The sequence below is a fragment of the Sceloporus undulatus genome, chromosome 1 (assembly GCF_019175285.1).
Source record: "Sceloporus undulatus isolate JIND9_A2432 ecotype Alabama chromosome 1, SceUnd_v1.1, whole genome shotgun sequence".
Lineage (NCBI taxonomy): Eukaryota > Metazoa > Chordata > Lepidosauria > Squamata > Phrynosomatidae > Sceloporus > Sceloporus undulatus.
Window position 1 is genome coordinate 127,341,177 of NC_056522.1, and position 25,818 is coordinate 127,366,994.

General features: G+C 37.7%; 1 protein-coding gene across 1 annotated transcript in view; it reads right to left on the minus strand.

The window, feature by feature from the left end:
- RIMS1 (regulating synaptic membrane exocytosis 1) overlaps positions 1-25,818 on the minus strand; it is a 336,871-nt gene that overhangs the window by 98,043 nt on the left and 213,010 nt on the right. The window contains 4 exon segments of the mRNA XM_042475735.1: positions 2,858-2,941; positions 13,693-13,782; positions 20,724-20,786; positions 25,362-25,487. Coding sequence (XP_042331669.1) covers positions 2,858-2,941; positions 13,693-13,782; positions 20,724-20,786; positions 25,362-25,487 — 363 coding nt within the window.

Here is a 25,818-nt window from a genome sequence, read left to right on the forward strand (position 1 = left end):
ATAGAAAATATCCAAGAAATGTTATTCATAACAAAAATAATAACAACAACAAGCCTGCAAGTTTCATCCCCTTTGATCCTCTATTTATTTTCGTTGCTGTTGTTGTTAGTCACAACATCTTCAAGTAAAACATGGAACAATGAAAACTTAGCTTCTTCAATGAGAACACAAAGCTTTAGTGCTTATGCATGGTGAGAACAGGCCCAGAAGAGAAAATCACCCTGTTTGTCTCAACTGTGGTTGTGGAGAATGTCATCCAGTGACAGAATAAGAAAGAGAAAATTTATTAAAAACAAATGGGGGGATAGAACTGATTTTCAAGATGAAAACAGAGATAATAAGTTTCCTCTGCTATTTTTCAGTGCAGCCAGATTGACTATTTAAATGTCCCCATCCCTCTTTAGGCAAACATGGTTAGGCCCTACTTTAAAGGGGAAGACAAGGAAGAAGTGATTCTATAAAGGCATTCAGGGCAAACTTGAGGATATAATTATTTTCAAAGCAAATATTGCCTGTTTTTAACAACTGCAGTATTTTCAAAGAGGAGGTATTCTACCAATCAGTTAGAGATTCCAGAGCTTAAATATACTGGATACAAATGATAATGGAAATCTTCTCTTGTATTCACATTATTAACTATTTCATTGCCTGAGATACAAGAAACAGGCAGTTCTATATAACAGAGGACTTGCGGGGGGGGGGGGGGCAGGGGTTACTTCTTAATTAACATGTATAAAAGTGTAGGTTACTCTGTTAGATTGTGGCCATTGTTCCTTGCCCAGATTTTCACGAATAGAAAAAAATCCAATCTTTCACGTCTTTGAAATGTGTCCCCTATCTTTAATCTACAATATATATACATGTCCCCTGTATTTATGTAATCTACAGTATGTGTGTGTGTGTGATAGATAGATAGATAGATAGATAGATAGAGAGAGAGAGAGAGAGAGAGAGGTGTCCCCTGAATGGTGTCCTTAATGCTTCCTGATTTGCCATCAGGATTAACAAGTCTGAAATGCAGATCTATGTCTCATTCTTCTTCTTCCTTTTAATAAAATATACATTTATTTCATTTTTCTTTATTTTCTTCAGTTTCATGTGCAGTTACAAGCCCTGAAGACCTATGGATCAAAATGACTGATGATACTCTCAAGATAAGGCACAGAACAAGTAGTGAAAGAGCCTTAGAGATGCAGATAATTTATAAATTCAGCACTTCAATTAATCAGTGAGAGATTTCTATCTGGTTTTCTGTCTTGTTTTGTCACATTTTGAGTAAATGTGTGTACTTTTGTTGACCAGAACAAGCATATTAATTATCCACTTTTGAAAGTATGTACTGTATATGCTATTTATCTATAGTTGTGTTGACTCAACTAGTGGATTTATTTTTCCTCCTGTTCTAGGATGACATTTCATTTTAAGCAAAGAAGGATTGATAAAATGATTAGCATGTTTTAGTTCAAAATCATATAATGTGGAACACAGAGATTACAATGCAAGAGAGAATGGTCATAATCCAAGAGCAGTATTGCACTAGGATTCAAATAAGGGAAAAATACAACAACAAACAATCAATGAAAGAGTGTCTACAGATATCACATTGGGCTGATCAGCATATAAGGGGAAATCTAAAGCACTGGAATTGTTAAGCAAAAACCTACTTGTAGAGAAAGCCTGCCCTAAAGATTTTTTGTTGGGAATGAAAAGATAAAATATTCAGTTACATAAAATGTATCGTATTGTCAATCACTGAATTTTTTCTGCCTTTTATAACGTTCCCTATAAAAATGCTGTACATAGGTTACAATCCAATGTTACGCTAGGTGGACCTAAACACACTTATTTGAATGACTTTAAGTAAATCTAACTCTCCTGGATTATGGCTTCTAGCAGTTTTTCTGAAAAGATTAAGGCTGAATTCCACATTATCAGAGTGCAATCCCATGCATGTTTATACAAAAGCAAATCTTTACAGGATTCAAAGAGTTTTGCTTCCTAATAAGCTTGTTTTGGATTGTCACCTAAATGAAATATAAAACACAAAATTAAAATAATTAGTAGCACCATGATCTTCTTGTTTAGTGGGAAGGAGGGATACTATAGATTCATAGCTTCTGGGAAGAAGCAAGGGTGCATCTACACTGTAAGAAATAATGTAATTTGATACTACTTTAACTGCCAGGGCTTCAGCCTATAGAATCCTGGGATTTGTAGTTTTGTGAGGCATCAGTACCCTTTGGCAGAAAAAGCTAAAGACATTGTAAAACTACAAATTCCAGAATTCCATAGGATGGAGCTAAAGCACTGGTTTCAAACTGCATTATTTCTACAATGCAGATGCATCCTCAGGAACCATGTTTTGCTACAGCACAAAGCCCAAATAATTGGTACCAACTGACCCTTTATAGAAGCTGCTTTAAACTCAGCATTCCTCGTCAACTAGAAGCCTTTTTTTTCATTCCTTTATTTCATTTCTTTAATATATGAATTCCCTACCTTTGCAAGAAGTCCTAAATCTGGAATTCCAGAAGTCAGTCTTCAAATTCTTTGATTTATGTAGATACATAGGAAGAGTAGCTACATAAATCTTCAGTACACTGTCAATCTGTGTTTTCTTTTCAAGGCAATCAACCATGGAGAATTCGACTAATCATTAAATAGGTGGCACATTTTTCAACATTTGACTCATAATAGGCAATCAACGCTACTTTGTAATCATGAGTTGGCATTTGACATTTGATGTAGTGCCCCAACTTTGATTCCTGGAAAGTGAAATTTTAAATACATGGCTTTCAAGAAATACATCTGCAAGATTCATCAAGTCACTTTTCAGTTAGGAGGGGCTAACTAGTACCTGTCATCCTCCGGAGATGCATGTTGAATATGAATCCGGGGACTAGTGGGTCGTCTCCTATCTAGTGAGGGAGACCATCTATCTCTGTTGGTTCATCCAACAAAATAGGAAGAAAATACAACATTTAATGTATGATTTTTTTAATTAAAAAAAAGTTAAAAGAGGGGGCTTTGCAAGGAAACTGAAAAGTACCACAAAACGCCAGCATTTATTTTTCCTATGAGGTTTTTTTAAAAAAAATAGTTATTTACCATGAATTTGGATCCTTTTTGTAAATATATTTCCATAGCAGGACTATTGTCTTCATACAATGGTATACTTTTTAGGGGGGTTCTAAATAAAGTAATAATTTGTGGCAAAGAATAATCCTGTATTTCAAATATAAGTTCATTTTTAAATTCCACTACACATCTTTTGCCAAAGTATCAAATGGTTTTGGTTTAAATTTTAAACATCATTAACTACACTTAGGTTAGTTGCTACAATTTGCTTATTTTTGCTTTGTTTAATCAACTGAATTACACTTTGGTGCTAATGGAATTTAAGCACCATGTTACACTGCTAAGTACAACGTGTGGCTCCTAAATAATTCATTTTCCTCAGATCTCCTGGTTCTGATATTAAAACAAAAATCCTTATGCTGAATTTAAAATCTAGTCTATCTTGTCTGTAGTGACTGGCAGCAGGTCTCTAGGGTCTCGGAAGAGGTCTCTCCAGCTGTGTGAAGACCTTTCAAAGAAAGAAGCCATAAACTTACATTATCCCCTTGTGATATGCAGTTCCTCTGAGATCTTTCAAAGTATTACCAGCAGCTGCTATGTTTTTCAGCTTTAAAGAACTCTCTCCATTTGTCTCTGAATTGGTGTGCTCAGTCACCACTTTTTCTGACTCTCAGGTTATTGTCTGAATTTTCTGTAATCTTTGCATTGTGGAAATCACTTAATTTATGCTTCTTGCATTCTGTTTGTTGCACATAACCCACTTTCCTATCTGTGGCATTAGTAATTATAGATTTATTTTTCTTGGTTGTCTGCAGTCAGAGAAATCAGAACAGAGACTGAAAGAGGCAGATTATAGTCAGACATTAGTTGCAGAGTGTGGAACTGACATTAGAGAACTCAAGATTGCTTTTTATTTCCTTTCCTACCATTTTTTGATAAGCTCAGCTGCTTAAAAAGTTCAATGGTTTATTATTCCTCATGTCATCAACACATGAACTGATGAACAGAGCAAACAACAGGAGGATGCAGAAATGCATCCTTGACAGGCATTAAGCCCTTGTTAGGTATTATAAAATTATGTTTAACAAACGTGAGATGTGAGGAGTGCACTAATCCTCCTGTCTCTGTCATAAGTTCTTGTGTCATCCTACACATGGAGGGGCACACTATAAAGAAAGCAGCTTCTGTTTGGTTTGGAAGTAGAATACTGGTTTTCCAGAGTTCTGTATTGTGAGAGAGAGCCTCATGGATGGCAGTCACCTTCTAGTTGAGAAAGCCACCCTCCATACACAGGTGGGCAAAGCAAACCATTATGGATGGGGTGGAACTAGTGCACATGCACACATGTATGTATGCATGCATGTGTGCGCACGTGCACATGTGCACGCGCGCGCACACACACACACACTATCCATGTTCCTTCAACATGGTTGTCATAGTGCCTAGACAAGACTAGAATGTGTTGGCAAGATAAAGATGCTGGATGCAGAAAACAAACTGCTGCCATTATGGAGGTTGTTGAACTTATTTTCTTCTACTCTAGTCCACATGATCATTGGATTTATGGTGCCCATATTTGTAGCCTGGCAGGGGTATCCAAATGCCATGGGGGACAGTTAATCTCAACTGCACTTTATGAGCAGAGAACTCTCCTGGGTTGCCACAAACCATGATATAACTATCAGTCCACTGTCCAAATCCAGTAATTTATTTTACACATATCACCAGTTGCTGTTTTGAAAAACATTGATGAATGTGATAGTGCAGAGTTTGTATCCAGAGCCATATTTACTATATCATTATTCCTGCCTATTTCGTTATATAAGCCCTATATCAAAAGGCATATTAGAGTGTGATTTCAAAATGCATTACAACCTCAGCCAACCTATCTAGTCCCTTCATATGTAGATCCATGAATGTCAAGAAGCTATATGCCTAGAACTAGTAATGGCAAAAAAAGCCATAAATAAATAAGTTCTCTTAGCAGTGTAACATTTTACGCAAACTGTTCTCAATATTAGCTGCACTTTTTGAAGTACTTTCCAGTTCACGGATTAAAAAGCACTTTTTAAAAACACGGGGCATAAGCAAACTACTTTGGAGAGAGGAAGCATGGCAGCATATTAGTAAAATTGCTTAAGTATCTTAGAAGGTTGTTAGTAAGCAGCTGCTAAAGAATACTGAGGGCACCAGTGCGCTCAAAGCCCTTAATATGCTGATATCCTGTATAAAGTTTTAAAGTAATAAAATATATAGTATAATTAACATGCATTTTGACATCTGAAAAACATGATCTCACATGTTATGTTCTAATGGCTTGAAACATACTGTCCTCAGTGTGGAACAGCATGCTACAGAGTAGTTTTCCAGGTTGGTTGAACTGACCAGAAATGATAAATCACAACACTTGGCATAGCTAGCATATGCACCTGCTATACACCTAAAAATTGCATCCAAGTAATAAATCACACTCAGCCAAGATTTCTCAAGACAATACCTGAAGTACAGGTACAGAGGTTCACTTGAATCCTATATGACCTGTTAAATTAGATAACTTTATGCATACCTAACTATGTAACAGAGGCACGAAGAAATCCCTTTACTGAAATGTGAAGATGTCAGCAGGCTTGTCCAATATGCATTGGTGCCCAATGTGCATCAGGCCCTATGTGATGTGTACTGAGACTGATGCACACAAGTCCTATTGTGCATTGGTCCTGTTATGCATCGGACACCAATGCACATCAGGAACTTTGATGGATCTGCTACATAGTATTGTAACAGGAGCCTTTTTATGACTATGGACATTATGCAACGTCTAATTCTAATATATGTAAATCCACTTATGAATACACAAGTGGCCACTATCCACTGAGTACACTGAAAAGGTCTATGGGATCTGAGCAGTCAAAGTGAGTAAGTGACTCTTGGAAACTTTAACCCATTTTGTAAAGTGCCAAAGTACAGTCAGCCCTATGTATCAATGGATTTGCACCCCCAGAATTTACATCCATGGGTTCAACCATCCACAGCTTGTAAATATTTCACACATGTACACAAAATCCAAAAAGCAAACCTTCATTTAACCATTTTATACAAGGGACACCAATTGTACTATACCACTGTATTTAATGGGACTTGATCATCCACAGATTTAGGTATCCCATGGGAATCCTGGAATAAAACCTCAGTGGATACTAAGGATGGCACTGTATAGTCTCCATGGTTCCACATTGGGAAATGCTTTGGTTTTGTAGTCTCCTTTGCTCTAGCACAGTCATTTCCAGAGGGTGGGATTTAAACTCACAATTGTCTCAACACCAAGGTTACAAGCAAGTTATAACAGGAAATGAAGGATTAGAATAGCGTTTGGAACTTCCTACTTCAGTATTATCAACTCACTACTGAAATATATTGAACAATATTTACAGAACCCCATTATGGATATCACTTCATGATCAGGAAGCCAAAACTTAAAGCATTATGGTTTTTGGCTTAAGATTTTTGAAAGAATAATCTAAAAATTTAAATAAATCAGACATCATTGGAAACATGTCCCTCACTCCCATATGCTAATTAAAGAGCCAGAAATCACTACTGAGTATACATTTGATAGAAAAACAGCAAGCTATGTCATGTACAGAATGGCCTTAGAAGTCAGCCCAGAACACAGCTTGAAAAATTACTTTTGAAAGGTAATTCTTTGTAGAATTTGTTAGTCTCCCTCATAACTCACTGTGGATTTTAGAACAATCCCTTATGTTACTCAATGGATTTGGTGTTTTTTAAGTTCCTTTTTAGGGAATAAATATTTAAATATTTACAAGTAAGGAAATGGCCTAAATTTGGATACTCAGATCCTCAAAATGACTGCAAAAGCTTTTTAGTTCCCCCAAAGCAATGGAAAAGGAATGAGTCAATGACACTTATTAGATAGGAAAATTAATGATGTCACCAGTCATTACATTATTTGGAAGCTTGTTCTGCCCTTGTCACCCCAAAAGTAATATATAACAAGTACCATGGCTCAGAACATCCCACTGTTTCAAAAGTCACCTCAGGAAAAAAGAAGCAGAAGTTGCTCATATTGAACCTCTGTATGCTTGTGGGAAATACTACATATGTCTGCCTGAGAAATACATTGGAGTAGCTCTCTTCTGTGTCTCAACAGTAAGAGAAATACATTGTGGGAGGACATGGGAGAGGGACTTCTCTGTGATGGCACACCAGTTGCAGAATTCCCTCCTCTTGGAGGCTCAACTGGTACCAACATTGGTATTATTTCAGTGCCAAATCAAAACCTGACTTTTTATTAATACCTTCAGGCCTAACTGATTTTGTCCAAGCTGCGCAAATGCTATCGTTGCACTCTTTTAAGTCGTTTTAACCTATTTTAAATTGTCTGTTTCTAAATTGCTAAATGATTTAGTATATTTTTAGTGTTTTTAAAATTATTGCTTTTATTTATTGTTGTCAACTGATTTTCTAGCAAGCTGCCCTGAGATCTTCAGGTGCAGGGCAGGAAACAAATATTTTAAATAAATAACTAAATAAAATGCTATCCATTAAAGCATTACACAAAGGTGATGGATTGTACTGCTACCTAAGATGCAACCACTTACTTCTGGATGTAAATGTGCTTCAGTTATAATGTTCTAACGCATCAAGGAGAGAACATCATTTCCCAGATAAGTTCATTTACAGTTCAAGCTTATAAATGAGATTCTGAAGATGTGATGCTGCATGTGCTTTCATCTTCCATGTTCCGTTCTTGTTGTCTGTATTCAGGACATTACCACTCAATTGCAATTATTATTAGAATTCTAGCCAAAGATTTTAATTTGCATTTAATGTCTAGGCTTTTGTGAAGAAAATTCAGGGGAGGAAGGGTAGAGAATTATGTTTAAAAGATTCTATGCCTCTTTCTCTGCTTACCCAGAAGCATTTACTTCTTTGTACTGAATACTAAGGCTTGAGAAAGAAAACATCTCCACCTCCTTATAAATTTTGAAAAGATTAAGAAAGTAAGAAGCTAGTCACAAGGGTAAATGGGAAGGATGGAAATGCAGGTAGGAAAATGTAGGTGGGAAAACTTGCCAATGCTTGGTCAGACATGCTACATAGACTGCATAGCTCGTTCTCTGATCCCTTGCCTTTATGTTGGCTTTCTTTCATTTCTCAGCCGTTCCCAGCAGCTTTAGAAATATACAGGTGTTACTGTTTTTATTCAGGTCCATCTGACGTGTGATTAGTTTCAAAGACATGAACAAAACTAAGAAACAGTTTATAGCGATAAAGGCATTCTGGTCATCCTGCAATATAGGCCAACTAAGACTGCATCCACTTTGAAGAAATAATCCAGTTTGGCACTGCTTTAACTGCTGTGGTTCAATCCTATGAAATTCTGGAAATTGTAGTTTTGTGAGATATTTAGCCTTCTCTGTCAGAGAACTCTGGTGCCACAACTACAAACCCCAGGATTCTATAGCATTGAGCCATGACAGTTAAACTGGTGTCAATCTGGATTATTTCTGCAGCACAGATGCAGCCTGAGACATCTAAAAACAAAACCCCTGAAACAAAGTTATCATTCAGCAGGAATGCTGGGGTGTGGGATTTGATGGTCTTTCTCCTAACAGGATGTGGAACTGTGGGTACATCTCTCACTTACATCAGTGCTTTAAGATCATCAGAGTCCATCCGCAACTATAATTTGAGACAACAAGGGGAAACTCTTCTCCAAGGTTACCCCCCCCCCCCCCGATGGAATATGGTATAAAATAGCTACAAGGATGAAGAATGGCAAAAATATTTTGTACTGGCTTCTTATATTTTGAAATGATTTCCTCTTCCTCCCTACACAGTCTTCAAGGTACAAATATTCATGCTGAAGTTTAGAATGAATACAATGCCCTCTGGACACTTATGCCTACTGCAACCACAGAAAGTATCTGTTTACTCATTGTAGTAAAAAAAAAAACAACCCATTAGTTCAGTGTGTTCAGCCAAGTGCTGACTGCCATCTGCACTGACCCATTCCCATATAAGGTAATAGATGGAGGCTTTTAATGTGATGCCCTTAATGGGAAAATAAGGTTCGCTGCCAGTGCCATCAATTCCACATGAGATTACAAGAACACAACTTTGTTAAATTTACACTGTGTGCAGTTACTGTGCCACAGGCATGAACAGATGAATGAAATCTTGCTGTTTGATTTATATAATGTATAAAACTCTATATGATATTTTGTAACCAAGCCAGAGCATCTGGGCAAATGTTTCAGACTGTTGATCCACAATAATAGCTGACTTAATATGCCAAGTGTCAAGCAGAAAGATTATAAATATAGTTTATATATTATAAATATAGCTGCTTCCAAAATATATTAAATGTGTATAAAACACACAGACAAGAGGAAATGTTTTGAATTATCCAAAGTACTTCCTGAAAGAAACCCTCTAGCACAATTCAACCACTTATGAGATGTTTGTATATACAGTCCCTCTAAAAGAGATGTATTACTGAATATAACAAAATCTTCTTTACATAAACACATAACATTGGATTGACAAAGTCAGGGTGTTTGCAAAGAAAGCAAGACCCAAATCATATATTTATCTGGGGTGGCCATGGTAAGCACTAATGCAATCCTATATATTTTTACCAATGACAATAGGTGACTTGCACATCAGGTGTAATATGAATTTGCTCTACGTTTCAGTCACAACTTAACAGGTGCTCAGTCTATTTGAGGGATAAGGCTGAGCATCTTGAATCACTGTAGTGTTCAAATTAAAAGCAAGAACAGATTCATCATCCCACAGCTACCATCTGCCACTGATGCGTAGTAAAATAATTCAATGGGCCAGACTTCCAAGAAGAGGAATACACTCCACATGGAAGAGGATCCAAACAGTGGGATGAGCCATACATGCAAACTCTTGTTTTGTGCTCTTCTCCCCCCCCCCCCCCATCTTTTGGGTAGGATCAGGAGTTCACACACAGAGACATCTGTGTGAGCTGCCTTGGTTGTTGTTGTTAACTGCCCTCAGGTCGACCTCAACTTATGGCCTAGGGCTGTGGGGTTCCGTAATTGGCTCTATCCACCTGTAGTGTGCTGCTTAGATCATGAATCAGTTCTGCCCACTCCTCCCCTTGGGAGACCATATGCCTCTGGCACATGAAGCTAAACCGGGCCTACAAAATAGGTGGGCATTCTTCTCAGGAGTCCAGTAATTTAGAGTCATATTAAAAAATTTGCTAATAAAGAATAAGGAGCATGCAGAGAGAGGAACAGCAGATTAGGCACTCAATCATATGCAGCTTTTGTTTTCATCAGATTCCAAGTTCTAGAGTTGGTCATTCAGGGACCATAGCATTTTTTTTTTTAGTAAGACAATTTTTTTATGTTTGCCTTTTGAAGGGCATATAAGTCAATGTTCCAGCTTGCCACAATATAGCTAGGGTATTTTTAGATTGGCTTGAATCAGTGACTGCAAGATTTTATAACAGGGATGGGAAAGAACTGGGGGTGCACACTGTTCCCAGAGGCACCCATATTATTTGTATTATTTATTAAAAATGGTGCCCCATGTCGACTTCTAGTTTACTTGTAAAAATGCTTAGTTTATTTCCTGGTCCTGGAACAGTCTAGAGGGACCCAAAGGCCACAATCCTAGAATTTTAAGGGAACGGAATTTAAAAAGAGTTTTTTTGGGGGGAAATTGGGATGGTTGGGATGCTGCAAAATTGCCTTTGAGGCTGCATTTCCCCCCAGCCTACTTCATAACAATGTGACCTTAGCTGGAACTATTTCTGTGGCCTTGGCTCATTTGCATCAATAAAGGATTTCTCACTTGGCTCCACCTTGGCAAACACAGAAACCTGTATGGTGAGGTTCAGTCATAAGCTGATAAAACAGCAAATGTCTGGTATTTCTCAGCTTACCAAATAAATAAATAAATAAATAAATAAAGCCAACCATCTTAGCAAGATTTCTAATTTCTATTTACACACACATGCACACACTACACCAAACAGTTCTCTTTCTTTCTGTTTGGATGTGAGGGCGATCTGGCTGCGACATCTGTCTTTCTGTTTGGCTTTCTCCAGTTCACACAAAAATTAAAAGTGGCTTCTGAGGGTGCAAGAAAAAGAAAGAGACACTCTAAGCTGAACAAAAGTAGCAGGGACCATGTATTCTCTTTTTTTCTTTTTGTTCCCTCACTCATGCTCCCAAACTAGCAAAATGTGAGCAAGGACTACAGCTTTCCCTTTATCTACATTAGACCACTTACACCATTTGCACTTAGACCAGCCATGAGAAAGAAAAATACATTCTTGTGAAAGAGAATCCTTCTTTCATAGCTCCACAGCTATGAATCAAGGTGAGAGAGAAAATATTTTTAGCTCATAGCACATATTTACGCCACCTTGTAACAGTTATCATTCATGGCAACCATGAATCAAGAGGCAGAAGGTTTAATAAGACTGGATGCTCCCAAATCTCTCTTTTGTGATTGGCTGCTGCAAAACATTGAATGAAACAATCTCTTTTCAGGTCTCACACTGATGTGGGTAGGGTTGCCAGATGTGCCTTGCTATAAGGGATGCCACTAATCTGAGGGTTGGAAAGATTTCTCTTTTAAACAGACAGAATCAGATTTCCAAAAATACCATACCTTGGAGTATGGGTTCTTCAGAAAAACAGAAATGTGTTCATGATGTAAGTTATTAATATGGACAATATGTTAATTTTACAGAGAAATACTATACACAGTTAAGAGAACCAAATACTTTTATTCTACCTAAATACTTCCTTACTGCCTACTTCCTTACTATCAGCCTTGCTGTCTCTTATTGCTATTTTGAAAGTCTGGCATGACTAGATGTGGGTAATGTCTCATCTGTATTCTGTTATAGCTCTAGGTTTAAGCACAAATCAGAGTCATGTCAACTGTTTTCAAAGGTGTTGGCATTCTAAAACAGACTGTCAAAAGGCAAAGGCTGGCTGAATTCTATTGCTTTTTATTCATTTGCACAAGGACATAATGCTCCTCACATGTATTTAGTAAAACCATATCCTGTGTAAACAAAACAAAACAAAACTCCAACTCCTTTGTTTGTTCTCTATTTTGTTTTGTTTTTTTAATCTGTCATCTTTCTATGTTAAATTATGGAGATAATTAAACTTTTACACCTTTCTGTCTGAAAGAATTTCAAAATGGCTTATGTTGCTGGGTACCTTCAAGTCATTCTGGACTTATGGTGCCCCTATTTAATTATTTATTGTATATATTTCCTGCCTTTCTTCCAAGATGGGATTCCAAGTGACCCTATTCTGGAGTTTTCTTGGCAAGATTTGTTTAGAGGGAGTTTGCCATTTCTTTCCTTTGAGGATGACTTGCCAAAGTCACTCAGTGGGTTTCCCTGACTGAGCAGGTATTTGAATTCTGATCTTCCAGAGTCCTAATCCAACACTCTATGTATTACACTATGCTGGCTCTCCAAGTGATGTACATATGGGCTCACATACAAAATGAACTCCTACATACAGTAGCCTCACTGAAAGCATGTGACTTTTTAGCTAAATATAACTTAAGTCCCATTGATTTAATTGTTCTCTTTCATATTCTAAGATGCAGTACAAGTATCTCAAAGCACAAATTATAAAGTCTAGATTTTTAGCGAAAATGCTAGCAATATTGAACATTTCTATTCAAATACACAGTCACATTTACCTGTGTGCTTGCTGAAAGATTTTAATGACAACATTTACAAAGTATTTGCAATCTGTGTGTGGGTTTTAGAGAACCTGCTTGGGGGGAAAACTATTCAAGTATTTCAAAGTAAACACTATTGTTTTAAACAGTTGAGAAGCATAATAATAATAATAATAATAATAATAATAATAATAATAATGGCTCCAAAACAACAGAGCCTCAGCTCAACCTCTGGGGCTGTACACGTAAGATTTCTTTCAAAGCACCAGGATTGTGCCAATATCTAGTGGAAAGGGGCCTCTGATTGCAGCCCCCTCTTGACCAGCAATATCCCAGACTTCTCAAAAAGTACATTTGCTGAACAGCTAAAAATTGGAAGTAAAACATTATTCGTGGTGAATATGAACAACTATTGTTAACAGACAGGGACAATCAAGTGAAAAACAATAGAGCTTTGCAGCACCTTACAAATGAACAAATTTATTAAGAGGTAAAACCTTGCCTGGGTCATAGCCCACTTTGTCAGATGGTGAAACAATACGAGTGGTTAAAAACTATCTCAATTAACACTGAAATGTTGTTATCAGCATACTGAGGACTTTTGCAAACAATGGCATTGGCTTGACATTTAAAAGCGAATGAGAGAGAAAAAGAGCAAGAATTAAAGAAAGGAGAACTAGAGGACAGGGCTTGGGGAGACTGGAGAAGCCAAAGCTGTCATAAGCAACATCAGCCTACAATTAGCGTGACATTTACATCAAACAATGTTTACAAATATCAAAGATGATATGAATAATACATGTGCACATGAAGACTGACATGGAAAAACTAACAAACTGATACAGACCACCAGCACAGATGACAAATAATGGATAATTCTTTATTTTATACCTTTCTTGTTCTGGTGAATGCAAACTAGTATCAGGCCTCAAGCAGTTGGTACTAGCACTCCTAGCCCTGTCAAGCGAGGGCTGCAGTTCACTAGTGCCAGTGCATTGCATCCAATGGAAGGAGGAGGAGAAGGAAGAGGAGGAGGAGGAGGAAAAAAACAAAAAGAAAACAAAGAAAGGAATACAATGTTAGATATTAAATCATAAGGTAATGTTCTCTTTACGCAAGATGTCAAATCACAGTGGTTTAATAAAGATATAATGAACTGGCTGGATGAAAAATGCCAAGATTTGTAAAATAATAATAACAACAACACCAATAAAAATTAAAAGCAAATGCTTGAATCTGGTTGCATAGGGGAGATACCGAAGGCTGCAATCTTGAGCCCATGAAGTCCATTCAGTTGACTTTTATAGGTAAGATTGCACCTCAGCAGTGGAAGGTGATACTGGTTACTATCGATTCGTAGAAAAAAAAATGGGAAGGAGATACTAAAACAACATCACTGTTAAAATTTTATTTCTTTTTAGAAATACTACAACATAAAATGATGGAAAACAGTTGGGTTGAAATAAAAACTACAGGCATACCTCATTAATACAGCAGGTTCAATTGCAGACCACCACTATAAATATTGCCTTAAGGCAAATCACAGTCTTTTGTCACTCAGGAAATGGCAGACTAGCATTCCCATCCCTTTGTGTGAGGAATCCAATGCAACAGGCAGAAAACTGGGTCCCTGCCACAACCCCCCATTGCCTTTGCAGTGGAGGTTGCTTGCATGTATGGGGTCATGAAACAATCAGCTGGGTGCTTCTCGATCCACAGGGAAACAGACTCCTGTTGATTGCAGCTGCTGCCGCCTGGTTAATGGGGAATGGGGATTTTCATGATCCCTATGTAGGGATTGTGAATACATAAGAGTCACAAGAGTACAGCTTTAGGTTACACATGTGACTGCCATAGAGAATTCTGCACTGTATTAGCAAAGCGCTCTAAAGTGAAGCATCTTAGAGAGGTATGCCTGTACTTCACAATGTGGGACACTTATGATATTAAATTAACAAGCCTCATAAAGGATACTTCATTGGAAACCTTACCTAAGCAATAATCCATCTGTAAATCTTGGTATTCGTGAATTAAGGCAATTACGAAGAAGTGAAACATCCTGACTAAGCACAGATTTGGCCTTAACACATGCAGGCAGAGTTGAGCTTCACAGAGCAAAATAATTTGTAAAAAGAAATAAACATAAGTTTCACACGATATAGAAATCATACAGAAAGAGAAAGAAAATAGATGAAATGATGAAGCTAACATCAAAATGCTGGAAATCGTACTATGATTTATGTATATGGGATACAAGGCTGCAACCCTGAGAATATTTGTTCAGAAGAAAGTTCCAGTGTATTCAATGACCTAGGACTTCAGTGTACAGAACTGCAGCCTCAGACTTTTATTTTTAAGATGAATGGTCAACATTTGCCTTGTATAGGACATTATTTTATGAGGTTAGTTTTATCAGTTTTTTAGTGGGATTGACAGGTTGTCTACACTACTTCACATTGTATTTTCCTGTTCCATGGTAAACCTGTTAATGCCACAACACATCGAGATGAGATTGGCATAACCAGGTACACATTTCCTCTTGGCTAACTCACTCCAGGGGATTTCTGATGTTTCGCATTATTTTTGGCCACATGGCTGTGTCCTCACCACTTTTTTTTTGGTCTTCCCATCATGCATGAGAGCATATGTATATCCACTTTATAAGTAGCCCAATGGCAACTCCCCCTCTGGGCTCCACAGTCATAGAATCATAGAGTTGGAAGAGACAAGGGTCATCCAGTCCAGCCCCCTGCCATGCAGGAACTCACAATCAAAGCACCCCCAACAGATGACCCTCCAGCCTCTGTTTAAAGACATCCAAAGAAGTAGACTCCACCACTCTCTGAGGGAGTGTGTTCCCCTGTTGAACAGCTCTTACTGTCAGGAAGTTCCTCCTAATGTTGAGGTGGAATCTCTTTTCCTGTAGCTTGCAGCCATTGTTCCGGGTCCTGTTCTCTGGAGCAGCAGAAAACAAGCTTGCTCCCTCCTCAATATGACATCCCTTCAAATATTTAAACAGGGCTATCATATCACCTCTTAACCTTCTCTTCTCCAGGCTAAACATACCTCATAGGGCATGGTTTCCAGGGCCTTTACCATTTTGGTTGTGCCCTTCTCTGGTCACACTCCAGTTCTCAACATCCCTTTTGAATTGTGGAGCCCAGAACTGGACACAGTATTCTAGGTGAGGCCTGACCAAAGCAGAACAGACTGGCACTATTACTTCCCTTGATCTAGACACTATACATCTATTGATGCAGCCTAAAATTGCATTGGCCTTTTTAGCTGTTGCATGATACAGTTGACTCATGTTCAATTTGTAGTCTACTAGGACTTCTAGATCCCTTTCACACATAGTCTGGTTAAACCATGTGTCCCCCATCCTATATTTCTTTTCTTTTTTTTTCTTTCCCCTAAGTGCAGTGCCTTACATTTCCCTGTGCTGAAATTCATTTTGTTAGCTTTGGCCCAGCTTTCTAATCTATTAAGGCCATTTTGAATTTTCATCCTGTCCTCTGGGGTATTAGCTATTCTTCCTAATTTGGTGTCATCTGCAAATTTGATAAGCAGGCCCTCTATTCTTTCATCTAAGTCATTAATAAAGATGTTGAATAGCACTGGGCCCAGGACAGAACCCCACTGGTCACTTCTCTCCAAGATGAAGAGGAGCCATTGTTGAGCACCCTTTCCATTTGGCTGGTCAGCAATTACAAATCCACCTAACAGTTGCATTGTCTAGCCCACATTTTACTCTCTGTTTAATTATCTGCTCTAGAATCTTTCCTGTTATTGATGTCAGACTAACTGGATGATAACTGTTGGGATCCTTCCCCCCCCCCCCCCCCCCCCCGCTTTTTGAAGATGGGGAAAATATTTGCCCTTCTCTAGTCTGCTGGGACTTCTCCTGTTCTCCAGGAGTTTTCAAAGATGATTGCCAATGGCTCTGAGATTACATTTGCCAGTTCTACACTTGGATGTAGGTCATCAGGTCCCAGACACTTAAATTCATTTAGATTAGCAGGTTTTTAAAAATAAGATTGAAGCCCTTGAGCATAAAGAAGAACCCCATTCCAAGTGAATTGTTAAAAATGTCATATGTGCTGCTCACAGTGACCAAAAGGTGAGTACAATTTTTTTCTTCAGTGTAGACAAGGCTCAGGTTGCATTTCTGGTGTTTTGCCTGGCAGAAATGTATGTGATAATAGAGTATCATAAGGGCTGGTTGATATTTCTCTGAATGTTATCATCTCCATTATTGCATGTATCTGGAATGTTGTGGGAGTTTTCCCCACAAAATGTATGTGCTTGCAGTTTGATCTGTCATCAACTGGTTTCTTACCTGTAAATATTCCAGTAAGTGCCATTCTCTAATAAAGGCATCTTGGGTGGTAGCGTTTTATAGTGCCTAATAGAATTTCTTGAGTAGGCCAGAAAAGAAAGAAGGGAATGGTAAAAAGGGCCATGCAAGAAAGAAAAACATACAAATATAGGTGAAGCATTGCTTAACAAAATGTTGAAATTATGATATGGCAAATGTTTGCTATGTTGTTAGCTATTTCTAATATTGTTGATTATATAAGTAATGTTCTAACTTTTAGAAGCAATTAAAGTTTCACTGAACAAAAGGAAATAGTAACAGTCCAAGCTAAGTCCCTGGTAAATCAGGGAGGCCACGTTGTAGCAGAACAAAAGAAAGGTTATTTTTCTCAACTGGTGGAAGCTTCTCCCTCCCAGAAATCTGTGGAGTTTCCCGGACTTTGGGGAAAGATAGGTTAACCCAGCATGACTAGGCATCTTCCTTTTCCAGGATGTGTCCTACATTTCCACCTTCTGTCCAGGAGATATTTCAAAATGCTCTCTATTTTGAGCATGACTAAGAAGCAAAAAATTAAATTTCTTTTATTTGGTCAAGTCCCATCCATTTTTCTTGAAGGCCCTACATTTTGCGGTGCCTTGTTCTATTTTGCAGTTAGGATGTCTGGTCACACTGGGATAACCTGGCAACCAGGGTCTTCCAATTGCTTTATGGACATGACTGGAGAATCAGACAGAGTCTTGAAGCCAGTCTCCCTCGCTCCTCAACAGTGAACACAGAGTATCTGTCACTATTGCCATGTGGAGCCTTAATCACAATTGAACCTGCACTAAGGGGAGCTTTCTTCTTCAGTTGCCAAAATAGTCATGCTTTGCATAGTTCTGAAATTAATTTCTCTAAAGGGAATGATACAGTGTAAAGTGGGGGTGGGTGAAGTGCAGCCCATGGGCTGTATACAACCCTCCTGGGCCATCGTGGTGGAATCAGTTTTACCCATTTCCACCACATTCGGGGCCCACACTGGGCCAGTTTAGGCACAAGAGCAGCTTTCCTTGAAACAAGAAACTGACAGGGAGTGACTACTGGTCACTTCCTATGGTTTTAAGAAAGGGCCTCTACTGGGCGTAAAATAGTCCAGGGAAAGGCCTGAAAACACGGTGAAAATGTCCTTCTTGTCCCCAGTGTTGTCAATAAGGGGGGGCGGGGTGTGTGGATTGCACCAAGTGACACCTGAGAGGAGGATGACACCCAGTGCATGTGTGTGCCTGCCCCTTCCACCTTCCCAGTGCCCTGGCTGGTTCATGGTTGGTTGGTGTCTGCAGGCAGCTGGAGAGCAAGGCAAGCCACTGCCACTGCAGCCCTCCTTGCACCCACACCAGGTGACACCAATGCTAGAAATGCCACTGCTTGTCCCACAGAGAGCATTTGGGGGCAAAAAAATATATTTTTGTCTCATGGGAATGGGTGAGGTGGGAGCGTAGCCCTCCAAAATATCCCAGAGGGCTAATATGGCCTCCTATCCTTGCATAGTTGCCCACTCCTGGTGTAAAGGGACATCCCTGGTCTCATCCACATTAAACAATTATTGCATTATGATTAGACTATTATGGATGCATTCTAGGGGATCCTGGGAGTAGAAGTCTGCTATGGCATTAGATCTCTCTAGCTGAGAATTGTAAATACATCTCCCCAAACTGTAAATCTCAGGATTCCCTGAGACACTCCTGTGGCAGTTGAAGTGGAATCATAGTGCTGTAGTTATGTGGTGTGTGGAAGCAACCCCTACTACTGGGGAAAATAAGACATCTGCTTTAAGCAATTGATTTTAGATGAAAGGGGAGAAAACTATTATTTTAACATGTATTACTATTTTATTTTTATTTAAAGGGAGAAGAGCTCATGAGATTTTCTGTCTCAGATGCCAAAATAACTTGGCCATCCTTGTCACTTTAGAAACAAACCCAGCAGGCAAATGGAGGAAAGCTCATTTCTCTTTCTGTCCCAGTATGACATCGAAGCACTTTCGTTCTCTTCAAGTCGTAAAAGCATGGGAGTGAGTTGTAAATATATCATAAATGCATCCCTCTTGCCAAACTGGAAAAATCCATTTGGCAAAAGGGATGCTTTTATGACCCTTTCCTACACTTCAACCTGAAGAGAATGAAAGTACTTAGACATCATGTGGAGACAAAAAGTGAAAGAGAAACATGTTTCTCTCCATGCTGGGTTTGTACGTAATGCGATAAGGCTCATATCCTGTTTTTCATCTGGAGCAAAATTGTGCTTTACACCTTGGCTGGGATCCAAAAGGCCACTTACTGGTGTGACTAGTAAGATTTTTTTAAAAAAAAACAACCTGGATTTCAGACCCCTGTGCTACATCATGAACAACTTTTGAAAGGTCCGTACATTTTTAAAAATGTTTTGCTGTGAGAGTGCCATTCAAGAGGAATAAGCCCAAAGCTCCCTTGAAGATAGGGATAGTTGCCTTTATCCCATGCAGTAACACGCTATTTTATCAGGCAAACACCTATTTTTTAACAGATTTCAGTGGTTTTTAAGCAAGTGAATAGTTTAAGGTGTTCTAGGGTAGAGGCCTCTGTTAACTTATGGACAGTTACGATGCTGTAAGTGCACTCTTCTCCGGCCTTGTTCACACAACTGGGAAGTAACATAAGACAAGCAATAACATTACTTGTAATATGTTATTTGGATAGAGCACAACACCGTTTTTGATCAAGTACTGTAAAGAACTGGAACATTGTTACTGGATGGGTATAAAGAACATTTTATTTATTTGTTTAATACCCCATCTGTCTCCAGGTATGAGACATAACATTTACTCTTTTTCATGTTGTGGGTTGGGGATCTCTTGGAGGGATTTCAAGCCATTCTGAAAATCTATTTTTATTTTATTGTCATTATAAAAAGGAAAGTTTAAAGCTTTGTATTTTCAAAGAGAAGAATGTTATGGATGTGTATATCTTTTTGCCCCCTCTGCTAAAAAGAGAACTTCAACTTGTTAACTTGGAAGTCTGTTTACGCTTCAGAACTCCCATGCCAATGAAAATTATCAATAGATGAGGACACTTAGTTTGGTATGAAAAATTAGTATATACAGAACACAGAACAAAACCAAATTTTAAAACATATTTTAAAAAAAGAAAAGAGAAGAAATTAATGACCAAAACATAAAATAAAGATTCTGCCATACACCTGAAGGCCTTCCGTAACATTGCTCAAACGGTTTGATTTCAATCTGTTTAACTGCTCCACTGCTTCACATTAAACTCTTCTAATATAACTGATACAACAAATGCCCTGTAACCAAGACTCTGCAGGACATAGAATTATATGGAATAGGTATACAAACCCACCAATCTAGATTCATTAAGCTCACTGTACTCCTATCCACTGGTGGTGATATGTAAACATTTAAAAATAAATTATAGACTTTCACCGGCAATACTGCTTATGCGAACTACAAAATTTCTAGAGAAGGGGACTGAAGGAAAGAAAATGGCTTGTAAAAGAAAAACAAAAACAAACAAGCACATACACCAGAACTATCCATAAGCAATTGTGGTTACTAAATGCCTGTATTTACCTGGTGGTATGTAGGCACTCTGCACTTCGTCCTCGTTTTGCCCTGGGCAGCATAAGAAGCTCACTGCACAGACAGGATGTACGATGAATGAAACAGATATAAATATGAAGCATTAAATGGCATGAATTATGCCGTGATATGCAAATGAAAAATAAATAAATGAACCAGAAAGCTTGAACTGAGATAGTTACCTTGATAGGACTTAGACATAGTACAATACTTCTTTTAAATGTCAATAAAGCTTTGACTGTGTTAGCCAGTCTTTAAAAAAATTAATGCTGCAAGCCTTTTGTTAGGCTGATTATATCCTATGCACTTCAAGAGTTTTTAGAGACAAGCAAAGAAAAGTACTTTTAAGGAAAAGGAATATAGTAACAAGCCACTCATAACTGTACAGTGGCAGGATTATGTTCTGAGTCCGAAAGAATCATTGTTGCTCAGTTAATCTTCATTTATTTCATTCTTATGTGACCAGACAAGCATTTTAAGCAATTATTTCTCCACCCCGAGAGAACACAGGAGGTTCTGTGCAGTTTTCAGGCACTGGGGGAAAATCATGTATGCATGATATACCTGCTTCTCCTCTGCCAAAAATGTACTTTTATGCAGAAACATGTGTGTTGATTTTTGCACAAAAATCATTTTTCACAGAAATACATACAGAAAAACCATGCCTCTTTTCCTGTGCAGGAAATTTGTATTTCCACAACTTCTGAAAATATATATATGGATTCCTGCAGAGAAGAACCACTTGTATTTTTCCTTTATGTTTTTTCTGTGTAAAACTCCAACAATAGATGAAAAGAATATTTTCTTATCAGAATCAATGCATTCTGCACATAACACCTGTTTTCTACAATGTTTCTTAAACAAACCATGTTTTCTAAGCAAGAAACCCACATTTAATTTTGCACAAATTTTCCCCAAGAAAGTTCTGAAGTGGCTGGTCTTCTTTTCCTCCGTGCGGTGCCTCTAAAAGATATCCCTTTTTATGAAGTATGCAAATATTAAGGACTTTTCTTCACATCAATACATTAAATTAATTCTTTTAGAAATAACCTTTAAAGCTAGGCTTTTAAGCCACCAAACCTCACATGGGATCGCAGCCCTGGAAGACAGCTACAATGGTCTTTATTTTTATTTGTGTCCCTTAATTCACATTTGGCAGGCTTTTATGTCATTTTCCACTTGAAAATAACTCTGATTAAACTAAACCATTCATTAAAAATAAATCAACAAGTTTAGAAATATATGGACTCAATTACCATTTCAAACTAGGTCCATTTCCAATAAAGAGAATACTATCAAGTTGGTCCATCAATGGTACCTCACCCGAGTCAAATTGACTCATATGTCTACCAATGCTAATCCCAAATGCTAGAAGGGTTGTGAAGGTAGGGGAACCTTTGTACATATGTGGCTGGATTGTCCCTTAGTGCATGAGTATCGGACAGAAATTTTACAACTGATCTCTAAGATCACTAAACAAAGTATACAATTATCACCAGTCCTGCTCCTGTTCTCCATTTTTATGAATGAAAATAAAGCTCTGCAGCATAAAGAACTTATTAGTTTGCTTCTGGCTGTTGCCAGGCTTGAGATAGCCAAGAAGTGGAAAACTGGAAAGTTGAATATTGCAGGATGGTGGACTAGACTCTGGGACTTCTGGTTAATGGAGAAAATGGCAGATAATAACAACAGAGCGAGATGCTTACACTCTGGATTGACCTTTCATAAGATTTGGCACCCATTTATTGAATACATCCAGCAAGATTTAGTCTCTAGACATCCCCCAATTTTAGCTGAATTTTTATGGAAAGATGTCTTTCAGGATCCCTGAATACACCTTTTATCTATAATTTTCAGGGCCTTGTCTGGGTTATTGTCTTTATTTATTGTTGTTTTGGTAAAAAATCTATTTAAAAAATATAGAAATAGGACAAAGTAAAAAGGATGTTTTTTCTTTCTTTCTAGACAAAGAACTGTCCAAGTACTAGCAGTACAATTGATGTGTATGTTTTGAAATCAGCTTGCTTTTTTATCTGTTTCTGAAGAAAAAAGCCTGTGCACATTTTCATTTTGTTTTCAAAATTTTAATTTTTAAAAAAGTCACCATAAATTTTAAAAATTCCCTTAACAACATTTCAGCATTCCATCTCAAGCTTGTATTTCTTTGCTGGAAGGAATTACACATTAGAGGAAGTAACAAAACTGCCACAAAGAGAACACCAGCTGTATGCTACATGACTCTTCAAGTCACAGATTCAGGCATGTGTCCTCCATGACAAAAGTACAAATATAAATTTCCAAGTACACCAGAGTAAATCTTGTTGGTACTTCATGAAGATATCCACAGAAGAAAAAAGAGACATATCTCAAAATGCTCAAATGTTATTCTCTTATTAGTAGAAAAGATCAATGTATTTTGACTTTTGTGTAGTTTTAAGGTCTTCTTCTAGGGACTATTTCCTAACTTTCTCAACTGGAAACTCTCAAAAACATTTACTAGTCAAGTACACATAACTGGACAAAAAAATACTTATCTCAGAAATTTAAGGAATTACTCCAATACTATCTTCAACATCTAAATCTGAGATGTCACTATAGTCCATTAACAGTTTGAGAGTTCCCAGTTCAGAAATTTCTGAAGTTTGAGTCTAAATACTCTCCTAAAGAAGGTCTTAAAGAGTACACACAGGTTGAAATGTCTTGGGCTTTTCTACTAATACAAAAACCATTTTTAAAGCATCCTGAGTCATGTCTCTTTTCTTCCTTGACTTCAGTTGGATATTCCCCAGTTTCTCCTTTTCTTCATGAAGATCATTTAAAAAGAAAAAAAACCTATTAGTATGTGTCAACACAGAGACAAAAATTAAACAACAACCAGCATTAATAGATCCACATACTGTCATTCACTGGAAATTTATCAACTCTGATATATATATATATATATATATATATATATAATATATTGGTGTACAGCAGATTAAAGAAAAATAGACTAGTTTTAATAAATGGAGATAATGCAGCAATTTGTTCATCTGTCCGTTTCCCCCCCTCAATTTCAAAGAACCTTATGGTAGTCTTTGTTCCCACAGGGTCTTCTGCTTGCCGCCTACTCACCAGAGTCCAACTGGCTGAAGATATAGCCAGTCTAATTGACACTTCTGCTTGCTCCCTTTTTTGTCTACATAGCCAACAGGTTTTGATGAAAGAGAGGGCTAAGAAACAGCTGCCTTTAGTTTAGAAGGAAATGTTAAGGTTGTACACGGGGATCGTGGTTGCTGCAAAATCCCATAGGAATAGGAAAGGTTGACAATAGATTGTACACCATTGGCAGATTTTATGTTGTTTTATGATTTTGTACAGTGCCGTGCAAAACTTACAGCACTATATAAAATAATAATAATAATAATAATAATAATAATAATAATAATAATAATACATGTGGAATGGTGAAGAAATAGCTCTGATTGTTAGAAACACTAGGTGTTTACAAGAAGTCTGGTGATAGCAAGTGGCATTTTGCCAGCCTATAGGGCTATAAGGCTGGAAAACATGTGCTGTATGTGTTGTACAGGTAAGTGTACACACACACATGTATTAAAATAAGAGGAAAAACTGTACAGGTACTAACTTTCCAGTATACCTGTTCAGGAGAGCTGTTCAGGAGAAAAACCACAATTAATTCAAATTTAGATAACAGAAATGAACGTATTTGCTTAGTTGCAAAGACAACCCAATTAACACAGATTGAGTTACAGAGTATGATAACTTCTGCTTTTAAATTATTACAGCAGAATAAACTGTGATGCCATTAAAGCATTATTGTAGGAAATATGTATAGGAAATATGGTTTGGTTTAACACATCAAAGCATGTGTTGAAAAATGTATTGTGACACTGTAACTGGATAAATTTGGTATATGATGGCCCAAAATCCAAGATCAATGCTGTTCTAACTCTTGCACTAGTCCAAAATACAGAATACAGTCTGCCCTTCATATCAGCAGGGGATCTATTCCGGACCCCTCTGCAGATAAATAAAAACGTGGCACCTGGAATTTCATTGATTTCAATGGCAGATGCAACATGTGCGCACCCACTGAAAGCAATGGGGCTTGCTGTCTGTGGATGCTTACATTCACAAATGACAAGCCCGTAGATATTGAGGGCCTGCTGTATGTGGCCTTTTAAAATCTACAGCATGTTTGCTCTAACCAAATTAAATAATTCAGCATACTGATCATGAAAATCCAAGTTAGTATTTATTATGACGACTAAAATTATTTCTGCAAGTACTGAGTCATGAAAAGCAATGTATTATTAAATACATCAAAATTCTGTTCTATTTTATTTTCTGCTATTGTACAAACCTTTATTCTACCGAAGTGATCAAACCAGAAAACAATTATTTTTAACTGGATTCCACCACTGATCAGAGCAGGCTTCCATCTTGTATCCACATTTGACCTAAGCACAATACCTTAAGGCATAAATAAATCTATTGTTGTTAGTGGTGTTGGTGTTGTCATAGGTATGACTGTTTTCCATCTCCTGTTCTAGCATAGTATTTTCAGTACCTGCTACAAATATAGACAGATCAATTCTTAAGTTTTTTTTTTTAAAAAGCCCATACCTTTCTTGATCTGACAAATACTGACTATCCATATCTCTGGATCTGCGATCAATTGGGCTTCGGGAGGCATCATGGTGTCTGGTTGGAGAACGTGATCTTCTCATTTGATGGATTTCATCTAAACTCCTAGGAATAGATAGGGAAACATATAAAATCACAATGCTTTTCTTTTTAAAAAGTTTGGTCAAGTTCTCTTATTCATAAAATCAAAATTATAGAACCATAGAGTTGGAAGTGACCCCCAAGGGCTATCCAGTCAAATCCCCTGTCATGCAGGAATACACAATCCAAGCATTCCAAATAGATGGCCATCAAGCCTCTGTTTTAAAACTTCCAAAGAAGGAGACTCCACCACTCTCCAAGGCATGATAACTCCTGCTTTTTAGTCCTGCTCCAAACAGACATTTTGAAATTTCTCCTCAACAAAAGGTAGAAATGGAGCACATATCCTAGAAAA